The 17,101-nt window shown below is 35.8% G+C and overlaps 1 protein-coding gene across 26 annotated transcripts in view; it reads left to right on the top strand.

The window, feature by feature from the left end:
* The window catches only part of LOC100118566 (coiled-coil domain-containing protein AGAP005037), a 1,551,999-nt gene that overhangs the window by 1,228,108 nt on the left and 306,790 nt on the right, over nucleotides 1–17,101 (top strand). The window contains exon 21 of one of the 26 annotated variants that reach the window (XM_031921054.2): nucleotides 7,290–7,426. The exons of the other annotated variants lie outside the window; for them this stretch is intronic. Within the exon in view, the coding sequence (XP_031776914.1) occupies nucleotides 7,290–7,322 (33 nt within the window). The 3' untranslated portion in view covers nucleotides 7,323–7,426. Of the gene's footprint in view, nucleotides 1–7,289; nucleotides 7,427–17,101 lie in introns of those variants that run through there. 26 annotated transcript variants of the gene reach the window in all.

Genomic DNA, 17,101 nt, shown 5'->3' with positions numbered 1-17,101 from the left:
GTGCAGTTTTCTTTATACATACACAATATTTTGGTGTCAGAATTGGCTTCGAAAATACGCCAATTACTTGATTTCCAAAATTCTACTATAATAACACGCAGAGAGAAATAGTGAAAAGTGCGTATTTTCATTACGAAGTCAACTTTACCATGTCAGACGTAGAGGAACCTTCTACTGCATTGATTACTGCTGTGACGAAGGCGTTGGCGGATGCTCTGAGGATTGCTATTCCACAAGTTACCACTCCTGTTATAAACCAGCCTGAATCTACTTCTCAAGCTCAACCCAAAGCTCCTCCGTTCAAGTATCAAGAATATCGTTCGTCCGACGGAACGACAGTCGACGATTATTTCAAGAGATTCGAGAAGGCATTACAACTAAGTAAAATTTCGGAAGAAGAATATGGTAATTTTGCTCGAGAATATATGGGTGCAGAACTTAATAATGCTCTGAAAATTCGTGTGGCTCCTGATACACTAGAAAGTCGTACGTATCAACAAATTTGCACTGTTTTAATTGCACATTTTGACGTCGAGAACAATGAATATGCAGAAAGTGTTAAGTTTTGACAAATTACAGCTACAAAATGAATCCATTGCTAATTTCTCACTACGATTAAAACAAGGAGCTACGTTCTCCGAATACGACACATTTTTCGACAGGATGCTGATTGAGCAGCTCCTACATGGTCTCACCGATCGTGACATGCGCGACTAAATAATCGCAAAGAAACCTACTACATTCAAGGACGCTTACAAAATAGCACATACATTTGAGTCAACTCGTCAAACAGCGGATGAGGTTACCTCTACTTTCAATAAGATACATGCACTGCATGCATCTTATTTAACGACGCATTTCAAGCATAAACGGAATGCTACGCATACATCGCGCAGTGCATCTCGGAAGCAAGATCAGTGAACAACAAGGTCAGTACGCTTGTTATGGATGCGGAGAACGTCACAATCACAGTAAGTGTCCATTTCGTACTTCTGAGTGTCATAAATGCAAAAAACATGGTCACATAGCGAAAGTTTGCAGAGCTTCATCTTCACTTTGTACTTCTCAAATACAAAGTTCTGAAGAGCCTGCACAACAAATACATGCATTGAAATGTTTCAACGCAGTCAAAGAAATTTACGTTATTGATTCTTCTAGTAAGAAAATACTTCAAGTACTCATTGAAGGCCACAAATTAAATATGGAATTAGATTCTGGTGCACCGTATGGTTTCATAGGTAACGATACACTTCGTAACCTCAAACCCAATTTTCAATTGCAGCCAACTTCTAAGAAATTCATGAGTTACTCGCAACATCGCCTCAACTGCATCGGTACTTGCTCTGTTAATGTATCATTTGGTTCTACATCTCATTAACTTCCAATCTACGTTATTCAAGGCTCTTACGATTCCTTATTTGGTCGTGAATGGATCGCACAATTCAGTTACGAAATTGATTGGACTAAACTCTTTTCTCTAATCGAGGTTAATGCACTTTCTAACTTTTCCTGTTTTTGCTCGTGCTCAAGATATAGCAAATGCGTTGCGTGACAAGTATTCTAAAACAGTTGACGCTAAACATGCGTCTGGATTTTACAAAAAAGTCGATTTTTCCGAGTAGCTTCGTCTACACACGTCGTTATTAAAAAAAAAATGGTGATATTCGTATAACTGGCAATTATAAACTTACATTGAATCCACGTATAGTAATAGATGAATGCCTTATTCCAAAACCTAGTGACATCTTCAACAAAGTAAAAGGAGCTAAAATTTACGCCCATCTTGATATTACATCTTCCTGTTGATGACGAGTACAGCCATGCTTTGACTCAATACTCCTACACATGGGTTGGTTCGTCCTACACGAGCTGTTTACGGCGCAGCTAATGTTCTTGCAATTTGGCAACGTCGATTACAAGAAATCTTGCAAGGTCTAAAAAACGTTGAACATTTTTTCGACGACATCATTGTATGGTCTGAAACTTTTGAAGAATTGTTGATTATTTTGGGAACGTGTTTGATCCGTCTTCTTGAAAATGGTGTTCATCTCAGTCGACGTAAATGTGTTATCGCTACAAATTCTGTAAAATTTTTGGGCAATATACTAGATACACAAGGTATTCATAAATCTGATTCACACATCAAGGCAATTCGTGATGCACCTAAACCTTCTACACTTCAAGAACTAGAATTGTTTATTGCTGATGCTACGTACTACAATTCATTTATTCCTGATTTAGCTACAAAAACTCGACCATTTCAAGACATGCTTCTTACATCATCTTTTTAATGGTCGCCAACTGCTGATAAAGCATACGAAGAGCTCAGAAATATTTTCATTTCTTCTTAAGTCTTGATGCCATACGATCCATCCTTACCTCTTATACTCGCCACTGATGCAAGCAAAGTAGGACTTGGAGTTGTTTTATCACATAAACTTAGCAACGGAATCAAAAGGCCAATTGCTTATGCGAGCCGTACATTAACTGCTACTGAACAACGATATCCTCAAATCGACAAAGAAGCTTTAGCTATTGTTTGAGCTTGTCAAAAATTTCTCAATTATTTATACGCTCGTCATTTTACACTGTATACAGATCACAAACCATTGACACAGATTTTTCATCCTGAAAAATCACTTCCTATTCTTTGTATCAGTCGAATGGCTAATTATGCTGATTACTTACTCATTTTAACTACGATATCAAGTTCAAACCAACTAAAGTTAATGTAAATGCAGTATATTGTTAACGTGCTCCGCTTCCATCAACGGTTGACGCTATTCAAGAAATTACAGAACTTGATTATTTTGAGACATTTATTATCAACCAGATTAATCAGTTTCCTGTACGAGCAGAGCAAAAAAAAATTATTCAACTATTTGAAGCTGGTTAAGATCTATCTCGTCATGGATACAAAGCGCCTGAGTCTTCTTATGGTCTATCTTCAAATTGCTTGATTTTTGAACATTGAGTTGTGATTCCATCGTCTCTTCGTCAAGCAATTTTAAACGACATTTATTCGGCGCATTCAAGCATCGTCAAAATTAAAGGTTTAGCACGATCATTTGTTAACTGACCAGGAATTTATGCAGATATTGAACTTATTTCTAAATCTTGTGCTGAGTGTGCCAAGCATACTCATGCTTCTTCTAAATTCAACACATATCATTGGGAATATCTTAAAGGCCCATGGGAACGTATCCATATAGACTACGCTGGACCAGTAGCTGGTAAGATGCTTCTAGTTATCACGGATGCTACAATATATATTCTCGATCAGTTATTCGCTACTTATGGTGTACCTGGCATTGTTGTTTCAGATAATGGCCGTCAATTTGTTTCAGATGAGTTTGAAACATTTCTTAAGTTAAGTGGAGTGAAATATCACAAACTTACTGCTCCTTATCACCATTCGACAAGTGGTCAAGCAGAAAAATGCGTGGGTATAACAAAAAGAGCCTTACTTAAAGTGGATACGACACAAGGTTCTTTACAACGGAACTTGAATGGGATCTTGAGACAATATAAAAAAGCTCCTCATTCAACTACTGGACAACCACCTTCTTTACTATTTTTAAAACGAAACATTCGCACACGATTAGATCTTGTTCGACCCGAATCTATTAACGAGAAGATTTCTGAGAAACATCAAGCTGATTTTATCAATACATACCGAGAATTTAAACCACTTGATGTTTATTTTCTTTCCGGTAATCTAAAATTAGATAAATGGATTCTAGGACAAATCAATTCTCGTTTAGGAGATCTGCATTATGAAATCAGTTACATGGAAAAAAGTATAAACGACACGTCGATCAAATTCGTGCTTTTACAAAGAAATCAGAAGAAGAGGAAGAAACAAGAAAGAAACCAGAAAGAGTAACATTTTTTGAAGATAAAATTGGTGCTAATCTGACAACGCTTTCCACTACAAGCACACGACGTCGTACTCGATTTTGCAAAAATAACGTAACTCCAAGATCTATGAGTGCACAACAGGAAGTAAATACTGAAGTAATTACACCATCATATAAGGCTCTTCCGAATTCTCAGACTGTATCGTTTAAAGAATCACTGACTATACAAGCTACGTCAACTCAAGAATCTTTAATTTCAAAATCTTCCAACGTCAAGTGTTGAGATGTCTACGACTACAGCGGAAGCACAATCCTCAACATCTCATGCATCTTTTCCACCTATTGTAAATGATTTATTCTAAAATCCATCTACCTCTGCAACTTTTTAAGAAGAATTTTCGTTTCAAACGTTTACCTCAAGAACAGTCATTTTTCATTCCAAACACACCGCGATTCGACGATTATCTCGGATACGCAAATCACGAACTATTTACTCTTCACCTTGATAATTGAAGAAATTTTTATAAAGGAGAGAGGAAATGTAGTATATTTCAATTAACGTTCTTTTAAGTTCTATTGTTTTTCATGCAACTTCATATTATTGATTGTAAATAATAACTGTCATTCTAAATAAACCTATCTTTGAGTGAACATCTGTGCTGTTTTCTTTATACATACACAATATTTTCCATTTTTAGTTTCAGATGATTTAAAGTTTACGTCTTTGACTGAACATAACGGCGAAGATGATGTTACTAAACAGAATTTTACACCTGAGTCTAATGAACAATCTAATATTAAAGGTATTTCTTAAATGATCGTTATAAATACACACATAAATTACTGAAAAAAAATATTTCTTCTTTTTTTTCGGTTTGACCGTACATCCAAAAAATAGTTTACCTAAAGCGAACGTAAAGTCAAACGTAAAGTAGAAATCTCGCGATATCACTATAGTTTACTATCCTAGAAGCAGATAAGCGCAGGCACGTGTCCGTAACGCCTTTATTCTTGTCAAAAATAAATTAAAATCTACATATTATATTGTATTTTATAACTCAACAATATTCCCCTTATTTATTTTTTCCAAGTATTAATTAATAAATTATAAATAGACATTTGTGGCTCCGAAGCAAAACGAGATAAGTCCAATTTATAATGGCTTTTTATACCTATGCTAGTGGCTTCTCTGAGACTTTGTTATGTTGTTTTACAACAAAATATTATTTTGTATTCCGTTAAATTATAAAATTTGCAGTTGAAGTTTTCTCAAATGGAAATGAGATGAGCTTCAAAATGTTTCCAAACGAAGCCAAAGGTACAAAACATTTAAATGCAATCGACTCGAAATCGAGCATATCTAATTTTAAACATATTGAGTTAAAAGTGCCCGATGATTTGGAAGAGAACGACAGTATTCCATTGATTGAGCCACATACATATACAGCAACTATTCAAACTAATAAGAATAAACTAAAGTCTATTAAGTCGCAGTCGATCAAAGAAGTAGTTACCAATAAATCGGAAGAGAACGACAGTATCCCATTGATTAAGCCACATGCGTATACAGCAACTATTGAAGCTGATAACACTAAACCAGAGTCTATTAAGTCGCAGTCGATCAAAGAAGTAGTTAATGAGTTGCCTAAGAAAGTTGAAAAGCATACTGACAGGTGAGAAAAAAGCAGTAGCCAATCTTAAGACTTATCTATACAACGTATAAGTATGTAGGCGTATGTTGAACGTCTATAATTTGGTCTAAAAATTGACATGTTTTAGAACAAATACGGTGTGCATCAAAGAGAAAAGGCTTTTTGCGCTTGTATTTCGAATATGCGAATAAAAAATTGTAAATTATACATTTAGTGAGTAAAATGGAGAAAAGTACGCGCTGTATAATATAGTTGCCACTCGACCTAAGCAAGGGCGATATTCACGCTGTGCCTGCTTGTCCACCTTACTCTCGTGGTGCATAACTTTTTATCATACTACGCATAAAGTATAAATTACGCATAAAGTATAAATTACGCATAAATTGTATTTAATCCTCGATTTCAGAGGATAAAACGTCTTTCTTTGCTGCCGGTTCCTTCAAGATTTTCTTTGCCATTCTCACACAAACCCGAATAATATCTAATCAATAATATCGTTATGATAATGAATTATACAGAAGATATTATTTGTGATAAAATAAGGTGATGGTCATTTTTCAAAATTTTACGTAGCCGAAAGCGTTTATGAGTAAGAAAGAGCACGAGTACGCTATAATGTTCTCAGAGTCTCTGAACAACAGAAATTTCCAGTTATTAAGCTCAAACGCTTTATTTTAATACCTCTAAATGCTTTGACAATTCTTATAATTTGCGTAAGTTACATTTTGGAGATAATAGATAATAAAATTGTAAAAATGTGCGCGTCTAATTTTCCAAATTGCTTTCAACTCGTCAGTCGAAAAACGGCAACTTTCGTATCTTCTTTTAGGTCTAGAAAACGCGAAAGTCGTGCGTGTGTTATAAAAAAATATTTATATTGATTCAGAACTAGATTTACTTACATGTAGAGCTGTGGCACGCTGAGTGTTGGGCAGACTACAAAGTTATCAAATCATATGAGGTGATGCGTTATCGCGGCGACTTGACAACCTAGTCATGGAATGCACTTTCAAACCACATTACAAATTTATGCAATCAATAAATGACTTCAAATAAATTTTGAACAAATATATACAATGCGTATATTTCATTTGTTATTATGACACATCAATATCTTTTTATTCAATCAGCTGTTCGAAATGATCTATTACGTTCAGCGCAAGTAATTGCTCTGTTCACAATTTCTCTTCTAACAAGTTGTAATACTTCAGGAAAAATCGAGCGAAAAGAACAGGCAGACGGATCACAAAGTGGTTTTTATTAGTTATCATAAGTTTACGATTAAGAATATTAGTACTGACCGGACTTAAACTTAAATTCTATTTTGTAAAAAAAGTCACTATAAAATGAACTTAATGGAATGTTTTACTATAATCATTTTTATAAATACTATCCGACAAAATTACTCGATAAATCATAAGGAACTTTTTTTTAGTAAGTAAAAAAGATTGATTATTTGAGACAAATTATAATCTCAAAGGTAGAGTTTAAACCTGTGAGCTAAGCTAAGTTGATTACCTCTTTTACGTAACTTCAAAGAAAAAAATCGCATAGTGTCTGACAACATGAGTGGCCACCAAATCTGACAATATTGGTGGCCACTCATGTTGCGACCTAATGCTAATTATACGTTGTCCAAAAAATAGTTTCACACTTTCTAACCCAATACGTGACGTATGTGCGGGGTGTCCATCATACATAAACTACATTCGATTAATTTTTCCTGCTGTGACTCCAGAATCCAAAAGTAATTTCTTAAATCTTCTTCAATAAATAGAGCATACGTTTCTGCAGTTTCATTGTCGTCTAATAAATAAGGACCAATGACTCGATCATTATAAGTTCCAGCCCAGACGTTTACTGAGAATTTATTTTGGTTTCTTACAGTATCGACCATCCATTTCGAATTTACCTGTAAGTATAACCCATACATAAACATATTTGTTATTTATCAAATAATATAAATTAGTGCAATAAATTTTAGGCGGTGTATGATTAAAAAAAAAACTATTAAAAGTATTTCTTCATATTTATTCACAAGTAAATAAGTGCTTTAGAGTCTTTATAAGAAAGCGTGGGAGGGTGGTTACATTTGTCCTACAAATAACAACATCATATCGTTTTACCTGAGCCCAATATCGCATGTTTTGAGTGCAAATTACTCGATTACTGTAAATTTACATTCATCCGTAAAAAGAATATTTTCTATAAATTGAGGGTCATCTCGAACTCTTATAATAATCCAATAACAATAATCTGAACGACGTTCAAAATCATCTTCCCCTAGTTTTTGTACTAAGATCATTTGATAAAGGTAGAATTTGTACAGTTTCAGAATCCTATGTACGGATGATTTACTAATGTTATGACGTGTCGCTAATTTGCTAATACTCATATGTTGATCTTGTCTAACACTGCCCAGCACTGCCAGTTGCATCTCCACTGTACAGACACTTAGCAATTGTCCTATTAAAAGAATAACATTTGTTCATAACTATAATTATAAAAAAATAGTAAAAAAAACATATTATTTTCCTAGAAACTAAAAATAATTGAAACAATATGACAAACACAAAACACGTAGAATACAAAAAAAAATCACTTAACGCTTTATAAGATTTCTTTTCCTTAGGATATTGAATTAGCTTGCAAATATTATTATGATGCACATGAACGAGCATAATATACTCACAATCTACTTCTAATTAACATGCTGATTTAGATGACTACTATTAATTGCTAAGAATTCGGGCAACTTAAATATCATAGGGAATTGGATGTGAATATATTGATTTTTATAAATAGATAAGTATCAATAAATTGACTAAAATTATCTAACTTATATCGACACCTAAGAGGAATAACACTTTAACTCGACTACCACTCCGAAAATGTCCTAAATCAGTGAGAACTTCAAAAACTACACCTAATTCTGATAAAATGAATCGGTCGATTTAGTAGGAATACTTAAAGTCATGCCTAACTTAGGTGATTTTTGAAGCTTTTACTGAGTTATGAGGTTTTTAAAGCGGCCACCAAATTAGGGAGTTATTCCTCAGATGTCCATTAAAGTATCATAAATCATAATTTTATGTTGTTTACCTTGACGCTTAGCAGGGTAAAAAGAGTCTGTCGTTTGTCATCGACGATCCGAACTTCTAAACTTATCTTCTCGAGGAAAAATTTCCGTTTGGGGATATAGTTTTCGAAATAACCTCTCCGCAGCACGGCTATTGTACCTACACTCTGCGTAAACATGAATCATGTTATGCATTACTAAATTGGACCACTTCATTTTTAGTTTTTACAATATCGTTTAACCTTAAAGATAAACATGTTTACAACTAGGATAAATGAATATTACTTGCGTCAAAATTATCTGTTCTAAACTTCTTTTTTTTATGCATCAATCTTCACACTGTAAGAACTGCGAATTGTAACGTGCAATTTTTAGAAATAGTAATTACTAAAGTAAATACTTTTTTTCTAATCAACCAAATTTACAAAAAAAGTAATTACTATAGTAACTACTAAAATATTTACCAAACAATAAGATTAAAAAAGAAATTACCATAGTAGTTACTACCCTAATAGCACATAATATTTCAAAAGATTTTTATATTTTAAAATATTTTAGAAACATTTTTAAAAACAGTTTAAAACTGTAAAATAAACATTTTTATAAAATATATACCTACATATTTATAAAATATTTTTAAAATATGTGATTGTAAATATTGTAAGGGAGATATTGAAAAATATTTTAGGAATATTTTTTAAAAATATATTTTCGATTGATTCGGGCATATTTTGTGAAAATAGTACATTACGATACGTGTGACTCGCTAGTTTACGCAGTCACAAATAATTCAGACTAACACAAAATAGCAGACGCGGGGAAGAACATATTCTCTAGCACGCTTAGAAAGAGCGGTGTTGTTACACGAAGCGCTTTCGCGAACACATTAAAATCACAATTAAATGATACGCTTAACGCAGTTCTCACTACAGACGACGCGAATCAGTCTATGATTGACGATCCCTCGTTAAACGTCAACTGGGCACGTAAGGTCTATGAAGCGTTAAAATACCTTTTAGAAAAATCGGACGAAACGTCGGAGATCGTCAATGATTTCAATAAAAAACAAAAAGATACACACGAACAAGTTGAACAAAACGGTCTGAAATTTACTGCTCTAAACATAAACTATGATACACTTAGAATAAATGTTGATGAAATAGATTCTAGCATAATTAACATGCCAGATAACGATGATTTAGAAAAATTTAGAGAGGACGTTGAAAATTCTATCGATAGTAGAGTAGGCCTTAAATTCTCCGAAGTTCGACTTGAGGCTCAATCGGAAACAAGCCCTTCGGCAAACTTGAAAGCCTTAATAAATATGGCTATAGAAAACATGAGGAAGAGGCAGAGGTACTATTAACAAATATGAAACAAGACATAAACACAAAATTAACTGCTTTGACGAATACAAGTCAAAATTTATTACAAATAACTAAATCGAACGCAACGCGTATCAAAGTTCTTAAGGTAGAACACACAACATATAATAACGCACTTCTTAAATGCGACGAATCTTTACAAAATTTAAAAGCAGACATAGAAAATTCTAACACATCCTTTTCAGAAGAATTTCAAACCTTAACAAGTAAAATTAACAAAATTCGCTCCTCAAGTCACGAAATTACTCATGATAGCATTATACAACTCTAAGTCTCGCATTGAAATCTCTTAAGTTAAAACCGCCAACGTTCAAAGCTGATGGCAAAGAAAAACTTATACGATATTTACGCGACCTCAAAAGATACATAGACATTTTAAATGTAGACGGCGATGAAATAAACGTAATAATTAGCCAAACATTAGAAAACATAGCTTCTTCGTGGTTTGACATCGCACAGCAAACAATTAATACTATATCAGATTTTGAGAGAAAATTTAAAGCACGATTTTGGAGTGAGGATATTCAACACGTGTGGTCTCGCAAAGTAGAGTACAACCGATATAATATTGGTTCAAAATACTCTCATCTCGAATATGCTACGTACGTCTGGGGATTCGCACAAGACTTAGAACGAAATTTCTCGGAAGCCGAGCTTGTACGAAAAATCTCAAACTATTTCGACTGGGATATTCGGTTCACCGTAAAATCACAAAATATTACTACTCAAGATAAATTTTTCGAATTACTTGCATTTAAAGACAACGGTCACAGTCAAAGACAATCCATATTTAAAAAAAAAATCAAATCCTGATGATTCAAAAGCAGAAGCGCCTGGCAATTATCAATAACGAAAACCTACAAATCAACAAGCGAATTTTAAAAATAAAAATTTCCAAAAGAAACCTCCTCAAACACAAACGTTGAATGCAATTGAGGCGAGAGCGAGTAACACAACAAAGGCCCCTTCTAAAGAAAGGGTACAAAACCCAAAACAATAAGTTCTAAACCTCCTACGGTTAACTTTTCATTGGACGATTCTTTAAATGATTGCTTAAAAGACACTGGTTTTTTAAAAAACCAATAAAAGTTGTTTCTTGTGCCTCGAAAAATAGTATAAATAAAATTTCAAATACACAAGAAACAACTAATAAACAAATTCCAAAATTCACGATTTTTAACAATCATCGAAATGATTTATTATATGAATCTGACGATAACACTAAAAACAACGAAATTTGTGCCTGCCCGGAAATTACGATTAAAATCAATAATATTCCAGTAAAAGCCTTAATTGACACCGGTAGTCAAGTTACATGTATTTCTGAAAAGTTTCACAATTCCAATTTAGAAAGATTTAAAAACATTGTGACTTTGCCTATCGTAAAAACTATAATCATAGGTGCAACGAGATTAAAATTGACTCGGTTAAGGGGACACAACACCTTTAACCCCTGAAAAAAAGAACTCTGAAAAAAATTCATAAATTTTAAGTAAATAATTTAAAAATTTTTATAGATATATTTAGCATAAATACCTTTGATTTTATCATGCTGAAACTTTTATTATTCTTGCTGGCCCATTGTGGCACTCGGTGCAAGAATTTGTGAACTTTTTTACTGTCCGTAGGTTTCCAAGTGAACCAACCATTCTTTTGGGCACAAACTCAAGAAGGATACTTTGCACACTTGCAGTTTCGGTATAAATGCAGGGATTTTAATTTAAATGTTTAGAAATGATTTGGCGATAAAAAACTGAATTTTTTTTTCGCTTATTCTGGAACATTTATGTATATAAAACATTTTCTAAACATTTGAATCAAAATTTCTGCATTCATACCAGAACTACAGGTGTACAAAGTATTCTTCTTGAATTTGCGTCCGAAAAAACCATGCGTTCACTTGGAATCTTACGGACAGTGAGCTGAAATCAGTAAAAACAACATTTAGAGAAAATCAACTTTAAATTTTATGAAAATTGTTGAAAGTGTAACCTAAATAAGTGCTTACCAAATCCTTTGGGGCCAAGTTTTTTATGTTTCACACACATAGACCTTGACTTTTAGCGATTATGGGGTATATTTACTTATTTCTCTTGGTTTTGTACGGTTTTCTTACCGGCAAACAAAAAAAGGCATTTCATGAATTTTTATAAAAAAATTGATAAAAAGGATATTTTATCCTTGATAATGATAACACTTTATACTTATCTTTTCTTTTGGTTACTATGTTAAACCTTCAAGTTAAAACTGCAGAAAATTATCAGTCTAACCTCCAAATGTCAAAATGTTTAGTCCGGGAGCTCCAATCTCTGTAGCGGCTTTTTTTCCATCATTGCAGTTTTCACAGAGTCCTTAGCCACTTTTTTACACACTTCACTGAATTTTTGGCTTATTGCACCACATGCACACTGAGCCATGGGTATAAAGCAGTCCATCAATCCACAAAATAGATGATGATCAGCGTGTCCAAGTCCAAGTGCACGAAATGTAACTACTGCTCTTCTGTTGTTCACCCAAGCATGGTTCTTGACGCCAACTTTTCTGCATGAGTTAAACGCTGTCAGCTGACTACACATTACTTCAATCTTCTATCGTAATCCCTAAGCTTCGGATATGCCAAGTTGAAATTTGCCATGACATCGGTTGCGAATCAAAATTTCCTCAAGCGCAAGAAATAGAATGTTGATGTCAATCAATTTATTGCTGATCTTAGAGGTATCTTATGCTGATGAAGTTTGTATCTTCTTTGATAAACTTAAAGTAGACTTGTTGGCGGGTTCATTATCACTCGTTACTCCTACAAATCTTTTTTGCCTCTTCTTGCCTCTTCCTCGAGAGTACTTCTTGTCTGGATGGGCACACGCAAACTTTTATCTTTTTAGGGTTATAAGCTATAAGCTATAACTCCAAAAATACAACAAACACTATTAGATTAATTTAAAAACGCTTTCAAAAGATATCAGCTTTTTTATGAATTAAAATATCAGCTGTGTTAACCCAGTGTAAAACACATCCCAGGACTATATCAGCTGTGTTTTGAAATATTTGCTGTCTGCTAGCAGAACAGCAGAACAGTCGCTTTGTCCTTCTCCGACACATTGATTCTAACCTGCCCACAGGTGGCGCGCGGGCGCCCGATATATGAATTCAAATAAATGTTTCTACGTATCCATCGGAGCCTTATATAAAAAGCGAAACTAGAAATTCATCTAGAAAATAACGCAAAAAAATCTCATCAATACGCTCTAATTTATTTACTAAAATATGTATGCAGAGCATAATATACGTATATACTACGGCAAAAAATAGTATTTTCAACATTTACAATAAAAATTTCATTCAGATTGAATTTGTAAAACTTAAAATTAAAATTATTAGTCGTATTAGACGTAAAATGAAAAATACGTAATTTTACGAAAAAACGATAAAAATTTTGTTTGAGTATTTTGCTATAACTTTACGGGAATTTTTTTTTTTTTTTTGATAAACGGGTTACAAGAGCGTGTTCTACGGAAAATTTCCTGTTTAAATAGGCAATGAAGAAAAAAGAATTTTTCGAATTTTAAAGGTGTTGTGTCCCCTTAGATAAACAATTAATGTGCTCTACAGAAATCGGTACTTTGCAAAATTTCGCCGTGTAACAACGACGTTTGACGAGGTCGGCGTAGAGTGTCTCAAGGCTACCTGTGGGAATGAGAGAGTGGACGTGTCTAAGAGCGTCGTTTATTTTTTGAGTGAATGACGAGAGAGGAGCAGTGGCTGCGACGGACGAAAAGGAAAACGCACGTCGCCGACTTGTGAGTGAGAGCCAAGCCTTCGTGGGGTCTACCTACGTGAGCGTCTGATGCAGCACGACCAGCGTGATGGCAGCTCGCCCGCACGAACGCCAGGAACAAAAACTACAGCGTCTTGCGTTCGAATTGACAGATGCCGCCCTAGTCAAGGGCCCTGACGACGGGGCATTGGGAGTCACTACGGGTTCCGCAGTCAAGAGTTATCTTGGTTGTCTGCGGGTGAAAGGCTGTCTGTGTGCTACGAGAATTCGAATTTCGCAGCTATCTGCTCCGACATCGTGTCCGCGAGGCTATCTGTGTGCACGCGCGACCGCGCGACCCAGCAACGGCGCGTGAACCGATAGTGCTGCGAGCGAGCGGGCAGTCGGGCCGCGACATGTTGACCAATCAGCGCGCGCGGTACGGCGGCTAGGGAGAGCAGAGTAAGGGCCGCGAGCCGCGAACGCTCGAGCCGGCATTCGCCTGCCCCAACTGCTCCCGAACGGATGTACCTCAACCTCAACTTCACCCGGTGTTCCAGCTAGAAGGATTTAAGGTCAGTGAATCGTTTTCCGTTTTCTCCGGTCGTATCCGTCTTGCGAGTGAACGGCAGTTCCACATTCGGTTTCGTGAATGAAGAAGTTATCTCGCGTACGCGTTAGTTACCTCCGGATCGCTGTCTTTATCTTTTTATCTCTTTGTATTGTGTTCCGTCGAAGTATTATGTTGTCTCGAGTAATAAGCGAAGCGTAGGATTAAGGATTTTTGTGATAGAAGTGTAGAGTTATTTTGTGAAAACGTAGGTGAATACTTGGCACGTTGACGCACGAGGCGTAAAGTGGTCGGGCAATTCTAGGATAAGTCGTTCGGCGATTGCGGAATTCGCATGCGACGTAATCGTGTGAGTGAGTGAGAGACGAAAAATGCGAGCAAGGGTGTGTGATCTGGTTGCTTCTTGAGCCTTGCTTCTTGAGACGCGCGCGAGTCACGCGGGATATCTTTCGTGTACGGGTATTTGCTTGTCGGAGTTGCCTTTGTTCACGGGTTATCTTAGCAAGTTGTACGAGTCGTAGCACGTTTTTCAGACGCAGATTTACAGTTCGCGCTTATGGAAAACGCTCGATGCCGAACGCAAGGCGAACGCGAGCCAGTCGCCGACTACCTCACGTATATCAAAGCAATGTTTAATCGCATGATACCTCCGCTAGGACCGGTCCGTGAAATAAATCTATAAATCTAGCTCTCCGAAATATGCTACCGAGATTACAAACCCGAATCGATAAGTCCGAAATCTTCACGTTCCAAGAGCTGGAAGCTATTGCAGTACGCAAAGAGAAAGGCCTAATGATTGCGAGAACATACAAACCACCTCCGAGCGCCGAAGATTCTCTCCTACCGGACTTAGCTTATAGAGAACAACGCCCGCAGCGTAATATTATAGACAACAATTATCTAACCTCGAGCTAGACCAAGAACAAAATCCAGCACGCGTAGAACATACAGAACCGGACTTTACAGAGGATGCCTTGCCTGACGAGGACGAATTAAATAATTTAGGTTACGGACGCGACAAACGCTTTAACGGAAATATTCTGCAATGATTGCGGATTAATAGGCTACCTCAGAGTAAATTGTCCAGTATGTACGGGAAACGCAGACTAAAGTCGCAAAAAAAGGCCGATGCGGCTTGGAAAACAGAAAAGGCCTCACTGGTCGAATTAAACAAATATTTGGATATCTACCCGACAAAAATAAACGTAGTCTACGACGAAAAAAGTTGCACACAAAAAAATGACGAGGCTGACTTAAAAGCTATCTCCAAAAAATCAGGTTATCTAACTAATAAGTTAAACGAGAAAACGCGCAAATTCCAGATAATAACTTTGAATATTTAAAATTTATACCGTCGCAATAGGATATCTTAACTATCAAAGAAAAAGAACAACTTGCGTTTTCGGATTATCAACAAGACATTGAGACAGTCGTAAGCGAAGCACCTGAATTGCTAACAAAAAATTCAAGCTATAAATTAATTAGAGATGATTTAATTCACAAGGATATCTACACGACGGATAAATTATTTAAATTCCAATTAAATTCCAAGATAGAATACGAGTAATCGAAATACGAATTTTTGACTGCCTAGATCAAGACTGTATTTTAGGGATAGACGCGTTACACAGTTTCGGCATAATCGCCGATTTCACTAATTTCACGTACACCTTCGGTTCAAAACCGTTCGATAGATATACCTTCAAAAACGTTTCGCAGCAAAGTCGGAAACGGCGGAAGCATGTTACGTGAACTCAGCCCCTCGGAAGAAAAAATTATCGAAGAATTTCTAAATAACGAAATACCTAAATCATCCAGAAAACTCGGGAAAACTTCGCTAATAGAAGCCGTCATCGATGTGAATAAAATTCCTGCAATAAAACAAAGACCTTATCCAATATCCTTATCCAATTCAAACAGTGATTGGTAATCACCGGTACATATGGCGCGCAAAGCCAACGGCACGTGCAGATTCTGCCTGGATTTGCGAAAAATTTATGCGATTATTAAAAAGGATGCCTATCCATTACCGCTAATAGGATCAATATTAGATAAACTCCGAGTTGCGAGATACATTTCCCTACAATAGATCTCAGCCAGGCTTTCTTACGAATTCGGTTAGAAAAGAAAAGCAGAGAAATTACAGCTTTCGCAGTACTGGGAAAAGGACTATTCCACTTTAAACGTTTGTCATATGGGTTATCTAATTAACCAGGCATCTTTCAACGCCTAGTAGATTCCTTAATCGGACCCGAATTACAACCTCATCGTCACAGAAACGTTCGACGAACACCTAAAATGTCTAAAGGTTGTCTTCGACAAACTTAAACACGCTAACTTAACAATTAATAAAGAGAAAAGCAAATTTTGCCTATCCGAAGTAAAATATCTTGGCTATCTAGTAAACAAAAACGGACTTCAAGTCGACAGCGAAAAAGTCGCGCCTATACTATAGAGTACCCCGTACCTAAAAAGTTAAAATAAATACGGAGATTTATCGGAATGACATCATGGTACCACAGATTTATTGAAAATTTCGCGTCATTAATACAACCAATCTCCAGTCTACTAAAAAAGGATAAAAAGTTGGAATGTGGACCAGAACAGCAAACGGCATTCGAAACCATAAAATAACGTCTAATGACCGCTCCTATATTAATGCGGCCCGATTTTTTAAAACCTTTTACCATACAAGTCGACGCAAGCACCGTAGGGCTAGGTAGCGTCTTAACACAAATCACAGACGACAAAGAACGAGTTATCGCGTACGCAAGCCGAACCATAACAGACGCTGAGAAAA

This window comes from Nasonia vitripennis (assembly GCF_009193385.2).
Source record: "Nasonia vitripennis strain AsymCx chromosome 1 unlocalized genomic scaffold, Nvit_psr_1.1 chr1_random0005, whole genome shotgun sequence".
Taxonomy (NCBI): domain Eukaryota; kingdom Metazoa; phylum Arthropoda; class Insecta; order Hymenoptera; family Pteromalidae; genus Nasonia; species Nasonia vitripennis.
This window is presented reverse-complemented; position numbering and strand designations above follow the sequence as displayed.